General features: G+C 34.4%; 2 protein-coding genes across 3 annotated transcripts in view; one reads left to right on the top strand and one right to left on the bottom strand.

Moving 5' to 3' along the window:
* LOC149423553 (uncharacterized) overlaps positions 1 to 3,099 on the top strand; it is a 101,999-nt gene extending 98,900 nt beyond the window's left edge. For both annotated transcript variants that reach the window (XM_089632012.1, XM_089632011.1), the window contains exon 5: positions 689 to 3,099. In XM_089632012.1, coding sequence (XP_089488138.1) covers positions 689 to 894 — 206 coding nt within the window. In that variant the 3' untranslated portion in view covers positions 895 to 3,099. The remainder of the gene's footprint in view (positions 1 to 688) is intronic.
* Positions 3,100 to 7,164: 4,065 nt separating this feature from the next.
* On the bottom strand, positions 7,165 to 12,963 carry rtv (QVR superfamily protein rtv). Its single transcript, XM_089632000.1, has 3 exons — positions 12,782 to 12,963; positions 9,663 to 9,836; positions 7,165 to 8,551 (listed from the first exon to the last, which is right to left on the bottom strand). Exons 1-3 carry the CDS (start codon positions 12,840 to 12,842, stop codon positions 8,334 to 8,336), a joined length of 453 nt encoding a protein of 150 aa, XP_089488126.1. The 5' UTR covers positions 12,843 to 12,963; the 3' UTR covers positions 7,165 to 8,333.
* Positions 12,964 to 13,504: the final 541 nt, after the last annotated feature.

The raw sequence follows: 13,504 nt of genomic DNA, 5'->3' as shown, positions 1-13,504 counted from the left end.
GTTTTTTGTAACACTTTGAAGTTGTGAGATGTTTGTAAATTTGCATTTGTGCATGGTAGAAGTATATTATGTAGGTAATATTGATTTACATTAGCTCTTACTGTATATTATAATATGTGTATTATACAAGGTGTCCGGAAACTGGTAATACAAGCGGGCATCTAGTAACTAGTCACATAGAAAACCCACAAAAATTTATTTTAGCTAAGTGTGCTTTTCGATTTATTTGTTTTTACATTATTCTATTTTTTTCGGCAATAAAAGGGTTAAAACAAACTTTTGGAGTCGGTTCTACGATTCAACACATTTTGAAATGATATTGATTTTTTACAAATTCAACTTTAAAAATATCTACTCCAGACCCAATTTATTCGAAAACGACAGCTCAAATCAAAAACGTTACCTATATCACAAAATTGACTCCAAATGTGATGTAGATTCATCAGTTTCCCGCTCGTACTAAGAGTTATATTGTTTTCCAATTGTCTAGTCAATTGTCTAAGTCAGTAGGGTTTTAAAAACAGATCTTTAATTTGGGAACGTTGTGCGGCTAATGGAAGTTGAAGGGGAAAATGAAATGGAGAAGGGGAGAGTTGGGAAGTAATCAGATCAAATCTAGTTAATGAACGTAATTGTATAAATCTGGAATTTTCAGTGTCAAAATGTAATAATGCTTTCTTATTTCCAGAAAACAACATTTACGACCCCTATCTCTTGAACGATGCGGAGGCCCTCAGAGCTTTAGCCCGCATCAAGGATCACGGAGAACTGTTCCACCACGAGATCCCTCACATACGAGCCCTCCTCGCTAACCAGAACATCAGGCTAGCCAACAATCTGAAGCCTAACCGACTTGGAAGCATACGACCCACCTCCCCGTGGAACCGATACTAGATATAAATATTTCAACCTTTTCATTCCACTCGATAATAGAAACAGAGAGAGATATGTTATGGAAGTGTGCCTACTGTCGCTGAGCTACGTCCAAATTGGATTATCAAAGTGGGCGTAGATTCAATTTGCAGAAGTATGGGTGACAGTTTTGTGCAAACATTTTCATAGTAAAAATGGTTCATGGCCCATCTCCTTCGTTTCTATTATCTATATGCCACCCAATAGAGGTCTGTTAAGAAAAGATTGAAAAATTAAGAAATTATCATCATGGGAAACATGTAGTTTACTGCCGTAATATATACTAAAAATGTTTTTTTTACATCAGGGTTTTTTACCAGTAAAAATAGAATCTTCATAGATCCATTGGACGCAGAAAAAAGTTTCCAGTTAAATGATGTAAGTATGTTCATAGGTTATGGCGGATACAACCATATCGGTTTCCTGTGACGGTATGAACAAAATATTATTTAATCAGTTGCAATTATTAGCTACAGACCTTCGCTGAATGTATGTATAAAAAGAAAAACGTTTTATATTTTCTAAACTTCCTTACTTTTCTCGCTGGGGTATTTTCACAAACTTTGAATACCGTTAAAAATGTACAGAATATTTAAAGTAAATTTTAATATTTTTATTAGGGATTGTTGATTTTAAGAAAGATCTAAAACTGCACATTCCAAAACGGTTCCAGTGGCTACAACGTCATTGTGATGTAGAAAACGCTGCTGGCGGGCACCGACGTTGGCCGGTGTGACGTAAACAATGGTAAAAACAATAGCGGCAAATCAAAAATGAAACCTTATAATTCGTTATAAAAAATATATGTATATACATCTACAATCTACATAAAAATGCTACAAGTTTATTATTTTTAGATTCACCAATCTAAAACAATCCAAATATTTATTGTTGAATAAAAAACCAATGAATTGAGATTTTTTAACATTATTCTGTTAATTTAAGAATAAGCCAGCACAGATTCCAATCTCTGTTAGTGATAATCATCTGTAATTTATCAATACTGCAGAATTCTAGGGTATATGGTAAAATTCCTCCCTAAATCTCTAAAGTAAATAATAATTTTATATATTTTGTCGCCTTTCATTATTGAAATCAGCCTTGAATTAAAAGCAAGGGTAATAATTTAGGTATCAACAGTTCCAGTGATATACATAATGCAAATAAAGTTAAATAAATATTAATGATATAACAAAATCAAATTAGAAAATATCCTTTCGAAAACAATTTTATAGCCTTGATGAAATTCTCAGATGAGATACAGTAACTATCTGAATTATATATTCATAATAAGTTAGATTTATCCTGCTAGCAGACTGTGAGACTGTGCCGGACGGCAATTGGCAGGTTATTTCAATAAGGTAACAAACATGCACTTGAGTGCAAAACAGTTAATTTTTGAAAGCAACACGTCTTCCCGCCACCAGCCAGGCACGGTGTTGGCTATGCTCCAGCCGGTGTAGATGTTCCACCCTGCATATATATATTGCCATACATGTAACCAGCTGCAGTCTGCAAGCACACTTAACATCATATTCTCATAGAAAGCAAATTTGTCTATAATTTCACATATTATTTTGTAAAATGTAATATCAAAGATTTACAAGTTTAGCGAGTGAAGTAGGTACTGTAGTTTCAAAGGTATTGAAATCTTTGGATACAATATTAATGCTTGCTTATATTATCATCGCAAGTAATTTAAATAAGTTTCTGCAAAATATGCTTGAACGCAGAAGTGTATTTGAATAATATTTATTATATGAGTTAAGAATTACGGTAGCAGAATCACATGAATTTATAATCATTTTGATGACGGTAGAATTTTCTGAAGATTTAGCATCAAGCTGAAATAAAGCTCAGTCAGTGATTTAGAAATATTTAATATCCCTGTGAATTTATTTATATTGCTTTTAACAATATGGATGATGTTATAAGAATAACAGTTAATTTATATTTATAAAAAAATATCTCACAACATGATGCCATACTAAATTAATTGCTATAATGTTCATTGTAGTGAGAAAGAAGTATTGTATTATCCATATGTAAGTTGTTTTGTATTTAGGTTACGAATCCTTTAGTTTTAATTATATGTCAGTCAAATTTTACTCATTTATATTTATATGAAAAATATTATTTTCCGTAATATAAATAATGTAAGACATATGTATCTTTTATATCAACAATAAACTGGGCAGATCCAATAATCTTTTTTTATAATAAACCATGAAAATTGTTTTGAAATTACCTTTTTTCCCTGCATTCTTCTCATGCTAATTTGTTCGGTTTTTTGAACAGATAGCTATTATCTGTAGAGCCATTTTGTTCGCTTTTCGAAACAGCTCTTATGGTCTCATAGAAATCATTGTGTCTCTCTTACCATCTTAGTTAGAAATATGAAAACTAAATGGTGTTAGAAAGGAAAAATACCAATATTTACATTCAAATATAGAAGTTAACCACAGAATAATTAAAATATGAACTAAATGGTGTTAGAAAGGAAAAATACCAAGTTTACATTCAAATTTAGAAGTTAACCACAGAATAATTAAAATATGAACTAAACGGTGTTAGAAAGGAAAAATACCAAGTTTACATTCAAATATAGAAGTTAACCACAGAATAATTAAAATATGAACTAAACGGTGTTAGAAAGGAAAAATACCAAGTTTACATTCAAATATAGAAGTTAACCACAGAATAATTACAATGTTCAACCTCTATGAATCTAAAGACGTGAATTGTTTATTGTGAGAAAAATTTATGAAACTTTTAGAATCTTTTATATGAAATTACATAAAAGTGAAGTGACAGTAAAGTTTATAATACATTTGTCTAATAAGATGTGTTTTTTTTGTTTTCTTACGTAATTTTAGTTCAGTGTTTAGATGAAAAAACATAAGGTAAGCCATTTTTAAAACTTTTATGTTTGAAATAATAAAATTTGAAAGTGTATTTTATCACTTTTCAAAAACAGTTATTAGTTTTCGGATAGATTAAGAAATATCCCATTTATTTGGATCTTATTGAGGACCAGAAAAACACACAAATTCTCCGACTTTCTGGCAGATCTTTAAGAAATGTAACAGTCAATATGCTAGAGGCCTGAAGGGTTATATCATACTACCGTATTACCCCGGAGCATCTTCCATTGTAATACCTGTAGAAAAGGACAGCATTCGCACCTGATATCTGTGCTCCAAAGACTGAAATCTGTGTGCTGGTAATGAGAGTCTATCAAACGGAGAGAATTTTCCAAGGCATTTGGTGATCCAGACCAGAGGTGGCTGCCAAATTCAACTAGCGATTTATACAGGGTTAGCAATTGTGTACTGTTAAAGAACCTGCGGACCCTGTACAATACGCCCAGATTTTGAGAGGGTAGATTAAGTCTGGTTTAGATGTCACCCTCGTCAGGGCCGTATTTATACTTTTCACAAGTATAGGCCACTTCGTTTGCGCCGCCCCCTACCCCCTTCTTGGAAATTGCCACCGATAATATCTATCATAAAAAAAAAATAATAATAAAAAAAATATATATATATAAAAAAATAAAAATAAAACATAATCACTCACTTTTAGGCTGCCATTAGGTGACACACAATTTTCAAAATAAATATTCAAATTTAGGAAGTAGGTATTCAAAAATAAAATAAACAAACGAATTAGTACAATTTAATTTAATAACAAGAATTACAATTTTTTTCGGGTTTTTTTTATTGACAAAATCATCTATAATATCTTCATAGCTTATAGTATTCATTAAGTCTGCTTCAATGCTCCGAAGAGCCAAAGAGTTAAGTTTTTCTTGCGACATTGAAGACCTTTGGTAATTTTTCACACGCTTTAAACAGGAAAAACTCCTTTCTCCAGAACAATTTGTGGCCGGGGTGCAAAGTGCGATGCGGAGAGCTATATCCAAGTTTGGGTAAACATTACAAAGAGATTGTTTCCTCAAAAACTTTAAAAGATTCAGTAATGATGTCGATTCAGGTTTCTCTGCCGTCTTATTAGAGGAAATATGACTACAAAAGTGTACACATTCCTGAACTAAATCGTTTTCTAAATCATTACATTAATATTTTACAAGAGACTGAGCTTTTTCTGAGACTCTTTATGTTGAAAGTTCACTCATTCTTGTTAAAAATGAAAAATTTTCTTTAAAGATTATATATGCACCATTTCTTCTCTCTAATTCAGCTCTCAGTCTGTCCAGAATTATCAAAAAGGTTAATACCGTTACCGTTAGTTACCAAAGGAAAATTTCCTCATTCGATGCTTCGTCTATGAAGTTTTTTGTCTTAGGGTTCCTCTTACTTTTAATGTCGCCCTGATATTGCTTAAGTGCGCTCATTTCAATTGCACTTTTTTCGAAAAAATCAAAGTTTTCTCGCTCTGCTATTGTAAATTCGAGAAGAGATCCATAAAGATCAGATACCGTCAGTATATCAACAGATGAGTTCTGAATCTGAGCACTCACTCTATTTAATATGTCCAAAATAGCATTCCAAAATACGATCATAAATTCCGTTTCCAGTTTTTCCAATTTAAGGCGAATTCCCTTCGCTTCAATTCGTGGGATGGGTTTCCGTGTAGCGTCATTTTGAATCATTTTTAAAACCGTAAGTACTTCATCCCAGGAATCTCTTACACTCTGACAGGCATCTGCTCTTGCTGACCAACGTGTGAGGTTTACTCTCTTCAGCGTCTTTCGTTTTCCTATTTCACTAGCCAATTTTTTCCAACGATCGGTTGACTTCACAAAGAAAGTATATACTTCTTCCAGCAACATGAAGAAGTGACAGGCTTCTGTACAAGACTCAGCGGCCGAGGTTCCCACCAAATTTAATGAATGAGCTGCACAAGGGACGAACATGGCAAGTGGTGCTTGTTCTTGAATTTTGGCTTGTAAACCATTATAAATTCCTGACATGTTCGAGGCATTATCATATGACTGACCCCGGCAGTCTTTTAGATTTATGTTCAACTTTTCTAGCTCTAAAGTAATGGCATCAAACATATCTTGAGCCTTGTGTCCTACAGAAGGTAAGAATTTAAGAAATCCTTCACATGGCTCTCCATTATTTAAAACATATCTAATCACAAGTGTCAGTTGATCTACGTGTGTTGCATCCGGTGTAGAGTCTGCAATTAAAGAAAAGTATTTCGCTTCTTTTATCTCATCACTAATGCATCTCAGTACTTTCTCAGCCATTAAGCAAATGAACTCGTCGCAGACAGTTTTTGATATGTAGCTAGTACGAGTAGTTCCAGATCCTTGGTTTGCATGTCTTTCAATATGCTTAGGTAAAAATGGATCAAACTCTGTTATTAATTCAAGTAGCATTATGTAATTCCCACTGTGCGGGTCACCAAATTTTTCATTACTTCCTCTGAAAGCGAGACCTCTCGATGCCAATCATTTCATTACAGAAACGACCCTCTTTAAAATATTCTTCCAATAAGCAATTTCCTCGTTTAGTTGGGCAGTTAGTGAAGATTGAATACAACCGTGAATCAAACCTCTAGATCTTAAAGCGAGAATACAGGACTTATGATTTGGAGAGTTTTCGTGTTGAGCTACTCGAATTTCTGCATTTTTCCAATCATTGAAACCTTGCTGGTCAAATTGGGTCCTGTTCTCAATAGATCCAAATGCCAAACAGGGTCCGCAAAATACTATATATATTATGTGTTCGTACGGACTGTTCATCACATCACCCGCCCATCCGCCGCCACCTTGCCGCCCGGGCAGTAGCATTAATATAAGTAACTATCTAACTAAAGTACTAGGAATTAGCGCCTTTAAAAAATGATATTTATCGTCTAATAGTTATAAAACTCTGTCTATCCACAGGGACTTTTTTGTTTATAATCGCATACACGGCTTACCAAAGCGAGCGAGTGCCGCCCCCTGAACTCTGCCGCCCCTAGGCCGCGGCCTATAAGGCCTATTGACAAATCCAGGACTGGCCCTCGTGCCTGAGATGGTCAATTAAGATTACACCAAGCATATCATTGGAAGACTTGTTGGGAAGATTGCTTCTGTCGAAGGAGACTAGATTGTCATGACGAATCGTCGATGTTTTCTCATTCTGAAAAATAAATATATTCCAAACCGATAACATCTAGCAACACCTTTGTAACAAAGTTTTAAAATGTTTAAAACCTGTAACTAATTAATGTGAAAAAAAGATTTTCTTTAATTCGGGTGTATTCATTAAAGATCCTTAATAAAAAGAAGAATTTATGTAAATCAGTCATTTTTATTCAATAAAAAAAGAAGTAGATTATGTAGATGAAAAAACATAAAAAAATTGTCACTTTGAATCAAAATTGCAAATTTACAAAATAATTATATTCACACACATTTTGTACGTATGTTAAGAAATATATAGTTTTAAATAAAATTTATCACATCTTAAAACCAAACTAGCACATTTAATTTAAAATCAACGATAATATTTTAATTGGTCATTTTGGCTCCGTAATACATTATATTCATAGTCAATTTCGATTAGAGTAAAAAGTATGTATGAGTATGTATAAAAAAACCACTGAATACATAATCCCTTGAAGTGTGTTTTAAACTGGCATCAAAGAAAACTACTGTTGCTAATTCACATAAGAGGACCCAGACAGGCCATTGTCTTAAATCTGTTAAAGAAAATACACTCGGCGTCACAAAAACTGCATATCTTTGAAAATAAGTTTCAAGTGTAAGCTTCCCTGAGCCAATAAATCTAACCCAAACAATATTGCTATCAATTGAAAGTACATTTAACGACCTCTTATCAGACAAGAGTTTCATTTCATAAGCGATACAAATTTTCCGAGCATGAGACGTTAAATAAATGTGGCGTATATACTCTTTACAGGTGCCACAACTTGTGTCATCTTCCTGGACTATAAAAAAAGGAGTGTAAGTCAAATGTAGGTCATTCACTATCCGAACGTTGAAGAGGATGCACTTGAATAATTAGCGCTAGAAAACAACCCTTTAAAAGGAACACCACTGTGCTGGCAAAGCCACTCAAGTGGTGGTACTTGCTTAAGTAAATTGCTTCAGTTAGGGATGAGAGAATGTGATGTTGAGCGGCAAATAAACTTAAGCTGTTTTACCGTTCAACGGGTTTTCCAACGGTTTCAGGAGATTGGTGGCTTCATCCGGAGGCGTGGATCATAGAGATGACGCTGCACATCCGAAAAAGACAATTGTTTTATTATCTCACAAGATTTTGCAATAGGTGCGAGTTTTGTGACGCTGAGTGTATTTCCATATTTGAAAATGTTTGATCAATTCCAGCAAAAGTAAGGAAAAATTAGGCTCGCTTCGGGCAAATAGATATGCCTACAACACACTTCTTTAGGTTTATCTCTTCAGTGAATAGAACATAACTATTTACAAAAAAATGTCATTTTCAAAGTAAAAATGATTTAAAAGTTAGCAATATTGTTAAGCATGTAATAATTAAGGTGGAATAGTTAAAGGTGAAGTTATTGTTTGCACCATTACACAAGTCTCCTTGACAAAAGCACATGTAAACTTTCTTGTAATTCCAAACAGTGTAAGCGCAGCGTTCCTCATTGTCAGATGGTCCACGCTGAAGGCACATTCTTTGGGTCGCTATGCCATAATCTGAAACCAACCAAAAAAGAAGTTCAATTAGTGGACTGGGGACAAATTAGAGACATTGAGACCGGTCAGTGGCCGAGTTGACATCGCGCTTGGGTCCCACTCAGGCATAGTGTGTTCAATTCCTCGGCCGGCTAAGTCCGCCATCACAACACAAGCAACATTTTCAGCTTTCTGTGGTGGTAGTAGGAGATTTTCAAATATTGTCAGGTTATTCGTAACCCGGGAATGTTTGTCTTTCTTTATAAAAAAAAAAAAAAAAAATTGGTTCTTGAGGCTTGAATTTTATCGAGTTGTTGCCTCTCTCTTGCTGAGGATCCTGCCCCCCCTGTACTTGATTGCCCCGATGAACCGGGCTCCTCCCCACTTCACGGTGAAACGCTGCATGGAGAGCCGTACACAGATGTTCTGGAAGCCTGTAATTCTTGACCAGTCCAACGCAGCAGTTTTCTTACTCTGCTTTCCCTGACAAACACTTTTCCAGTGGCCATGAGCTTATCCAGGTTCGAGGCAAACATAATCTAGACAAATTTAATCTTGAAAGTCAAATTAACAAAATCAAAAACACAGAACATTCTTGTTCGTTCTTTTCAAACAAATAATCAAAAAAATTCCGACCGATATAATAATGAAAGTGGGATGATTTAAAATATTTTCCAGCTATCCATTTTAGTTTCGTATTCTTGACTTTTTGGTTTTTTAATGAAAAATGTACCTACGTAGAGATGTGGAGTACTATTTACAAGACTGGTATGTTATGATAATTAATGCTAATAAATTAAAAATCTGAAAACTAACACGTTATAAATAAGACAGAAATGAACATTTATTTACATATTATTAAATAATTAAACAAATTTCAAGGTCAACGTAAATGATGCAAACATAAAAATATGATTTTCACATTGAATATAATGATAAAAACATGGTGTTTTGTTTCATTTTGACTGGTGTATTTTATTTCAAAGTTCTACAGTTCATGGTGGAAGAGCGAATGATGAGAGCTGAAAATATTCAAGCTGAACTAAGATTTAATTTCAGAAAGGCATAAATTCTAAATCTAGCAATTTTTTGTGTTGTCAATAAAAACTAAAAAAAATGTATACATATTTACCATCAACTTTATAAGTGCTGCCTCCCTCCAGCATCTTGCCACACCAGCCCGAAGCACAGGGGGCCGCATCGACACCCCTGGCCGCATCAGCCTGGGTGCTATTGAGGGTGAAGGGGTCCTTGCATGTCCCCAGGTCCCCGCGCGACCGGCATGTGAAACATCGCTTCAATAGTCCTGCAATATAGAAGAAGTTTTGAACAAATTAATAAGTGTAATTTTCTTTGTGAGTATGTCCATCCATACAAGGCATAAATATCGTAAGTATACGTACAAATTAATAACAACCATGGTACAAGCTGAACTTTTTCAAATTGAAACTGATGAATGTTTTCAAATTCAGAAAAACTATTAAGTAGGTGGCGGTCCGTGACTTTTCAGCTAGCTAGAGTGGTAAGATTTAAAAATACAGCACTTTTGCAGGCCATTTTTAAAAGTATTCAAGTCAAGTTACCTCCCCTGAATTTTTTCATGAGTAAGTTGTTACTAAATTATTACTACTATCAACTATGTTGATAGTAGTAATAATTTATAAAATCAAAGCTATTACTCTGACGGGGCCTAAAAGCCTTGAACTGTGTCATCGTGGACAAAACAAAATGCTATACATTGCAGAATGGATGTTCATGATGGAGGAGTTAGCCAGCCGAGGAATTGAACTCACGACACCTGGGTGGGAACCAGACATGATGCCAACTCAGCAACCACTGACCAGTCGTCTGTTTTGAATTAAGTGATGACGGATGACGTCGACTGGGTGAACAAACTCAGAATCTCACTTTGTTTCCATCAACTTACCTACGTCATACGAAGTAGAAGAAATTGACTCTGTGTAAAAACTGGTAATACTTTTAATGATCTAATGCCTCAGTCACACGAGGCTAGCATTTCAAGCCAGGATAGCAAGCTACTATGCCGACGCCCTATCCTGGCAAGATCCGGGCTTGGCACAAGCTAGAGCGGTTTACACGATGCTAGGAAATTTTAAGCCAGAATCATTGCAGTGACTAAAATAACAGGAAAAATTGGAAAAAAAAGAAAAATAATAAAAACCCACTGTACTAGCCAATCATGCACTAGCTTTGCCGGCAACACAAAGCTAAACACAAAGCCAGGATAGTAACTTCCGTGGTGGAGGGCGCTATTAGCTCAAATAATAAAAACTCATCTTACCATCCTAGCTTGATATACTAGCCCCATGTGGCTCGGGCATAACGGACGGATTGTAACGTATCTTCACTCAATGACATTACGATACATCTAGACCCGTTATGTTCTAACAAAATTTAAAGTAATGTGGCAAGTAACAAACACTGTGTATGTTTTCAGTAAATTCGTAAATTAAACGTTGTTTGTGTATGGCAAAGATAGACATTCAATGATTATGAAAGTATGAACGAAATAGATACAGGATCGGGCGGCCGTTTTCATATTTAAAAGTTGCACCGGATACCACATTCTACTTCATGGGTATGATTGAGATGACAAGATACGCTACCTTGCTTACACTAAGTCAAATACAAAACGCTGTATGAGACGACCTACTGCCAGTAGGTTATTATTCTTGTACTTATGTGTTGCTACGTTCGCTATCTCGCTTTCTCAAACAAAACAAAACAACCGAAAAAATTGTTATTAAATTATTATTTATAATAAGTAATTTGCAAATATTTACGAATTAAATGTTATTTCTTGCATTTTACTAGTGTTTATCGTGTAATCGAAACACTTTCACATCACACACAAGGGCATTTTGGCACTCATTTATGCGATTTGGTTAGAGATAGCACACAACCTCACGTGACAGTTAAAGACGTGAATCAAATAATTATTTGTGGTAAAATGGCATAAGTGAAGAAGAGATGTAAGGAGAATGTATGACGTGGAACTGAATGGTAAAAAAAGTCAGGGACGTCCGAGATAGACGTGGCACAATCAAGTGAAACATTTACATAAGTATGGTAAAATGAGGCGCATGTGATGAACGAAGAAAATGTTTAAGCAGAATTTATTACGTGAAAGTGAATGGTTGAAGAAGTTGGGAACGCCCGAGGAAGACATGGCATGATCAAGTGAATCAGATACTCGAGTCGGGCCATGTCAAGAGTCAGAATAATAGAAGAGTAGGTATGAGACGATGTATGAATGCGAATGAGGCAAGGAGCGTATGCCAGGACCGAGTTGTTTGGCGGTCCGTCCTCTTTGCCTACAGTGTGATGGTTGGTTAGTTAATAACAATTTAAAAATGCATCCAGTTTTGAGGTACACTAGAATTCACAAACTCAAAACTTAATTCCAAACCATTTGTAACCACGAGCAATGCCAGCCAGCTAGTAATAAATAAACACAACAACAAAAAACAGTATTTGCAAAGTAAATAATATAATCATTCAAAAGTTTAATTATTTAGCGTCAAGCTATTATCAGTAAGTTATTTATGAAAAGGTTATCAATAATATAGTTTGGGAACACTTGAATTTTAGTCTTATTTTATAACAGTTTATTGACTCAATTGTCACTGCTGAAGTCATGCTTGTATGCTTGTAGAAAGTTGGTAATTGCAAGATGCTAATAAAAAAAAACAGTGTCTAAAAGAATGCAAATCTAGCATACTTGTCAACTAATTCAGCAAAATAGTTTACAAGTCGCAAACTTGTGTGAAGCTACTACTAGGAATGTGATTTGGCTTTTCCCTCTTTTCGTTTTGTAGAAATATGAAATGTCGATATGTGAACCGGATTCCAAGATGTATAATATACTTGATGTAAAGTCGAGTTTTCTTTTAATATATTATTGTAACTTTTCTTCAATCTCTAATATCTAAGTTCTGACACCTAGCAGAAGATATGAGTCATAATTTAGATTTAATAATATTTTACAAGCAATGATTCATTTGCGAGCATAAGGAGGTGTTTATACTAATTATGAAAATAAATATCATACAATGGTAATGGATTAATCCACAATATTAATATAATATAATATTAGTTAAAATACTAAATTATTCCATATGATACTGACTGGCAACATGACATTGTTCCTTTTGTAATATTTTTTAGGGAAAGGAGACACCAATGAACAGACAAGCCAACAACCCAGAGTTTTAAAACGCCTATATTTACCTTCTACGTCGCTGATGAGAAAACAAATCAAAGCACTAAATATACAATATTTATACAGCATTCTAAAAACTATTGAAACAGCTGTTTTATTATTTTGCACGACACATTCTTCTGGTAAACTTGAAGACCATTTTCTTACAAATTTATCCTGTATCACGGTGGGAAATATTCAAAGGAGCTAGAAAATATTGTGGTCTCTCTCTTACTTAACTGCGGTTAAACAATGCGGAAGAAGTAAAAATATGTTTGTTCAGCTCATTCTAAATGGGAAGGTCGTTTGACGTAAGGCCACTTATTACTTTCAAAATTTAGCACTGATAGGCGGTGATTGGCTATGGTAAAAATAATATATTGTATCGGAAGATATAAAACAAAAAAAAATGAACGGCACATAGGTACCGGGACTTATAAATATTCTTAAAACCTTAGTCCGCAATCATGTAATTATTATAAAACACTATGTTTATTTTTTTAAAACAGGTACGTAAGTTTTTATTATTGTTTTTCTTACGGTTTTTGTAACTCTTTCTCTATGAATTTGTAGTTATTTTAGTCCAAAAAATACTACACACAGAAAGACTACTTGAAAATAAAATGCCGTGGGCAAAAGTTAACAAGTCTTTTTTAAACCCTGTTTCAAAATATTTTGAGGCAATTTGTTTGTTTCCATTTGTTTGGCCTAATGGTCTGCCAAGAAATTTTCAGGGTGTAAATAAATATATA

This window comes from Hesperophylax consimilis, chromosome 5 (assembly GCF_061612785.1).
Source record: "Hesperophylax consimilis isolate HC1 chromosome 5, BYU_Hcon_1.0, whole genome shotgun sequence".
NCBI lineage: Eukaryota > Metazoa > Arthropoda > Insecta > Trichoptera > Limnephilidae > Hesperophylax > Hesperophylax consimilis.
This window is presented reverse-complemented; position numbering and strand designations above follow the sequence as displayed.

Coding starts and splice junctions, on each gene's coding strand:
- rtv (XM_089632000.1), bottom strand. CDS start 12,842: ATGCTGTATAAATATTGTATATTTAGTGCTTTGATTTGTTTTCTCATC. Junction 9,837..12,781: donor TCTCATCAGCGACGTAGAAG/GTAAATATAGGC, acceptor TCTATATTGCAG/GACTATTGAAGCGATGTTTC. Junction 8,552..9,662: donor CAGCACTTATAAAGTTGATG/GTAAATATGTAT, acceptor GGTTGGTTTCAG/ATTATGGCATAGCGACCCAA.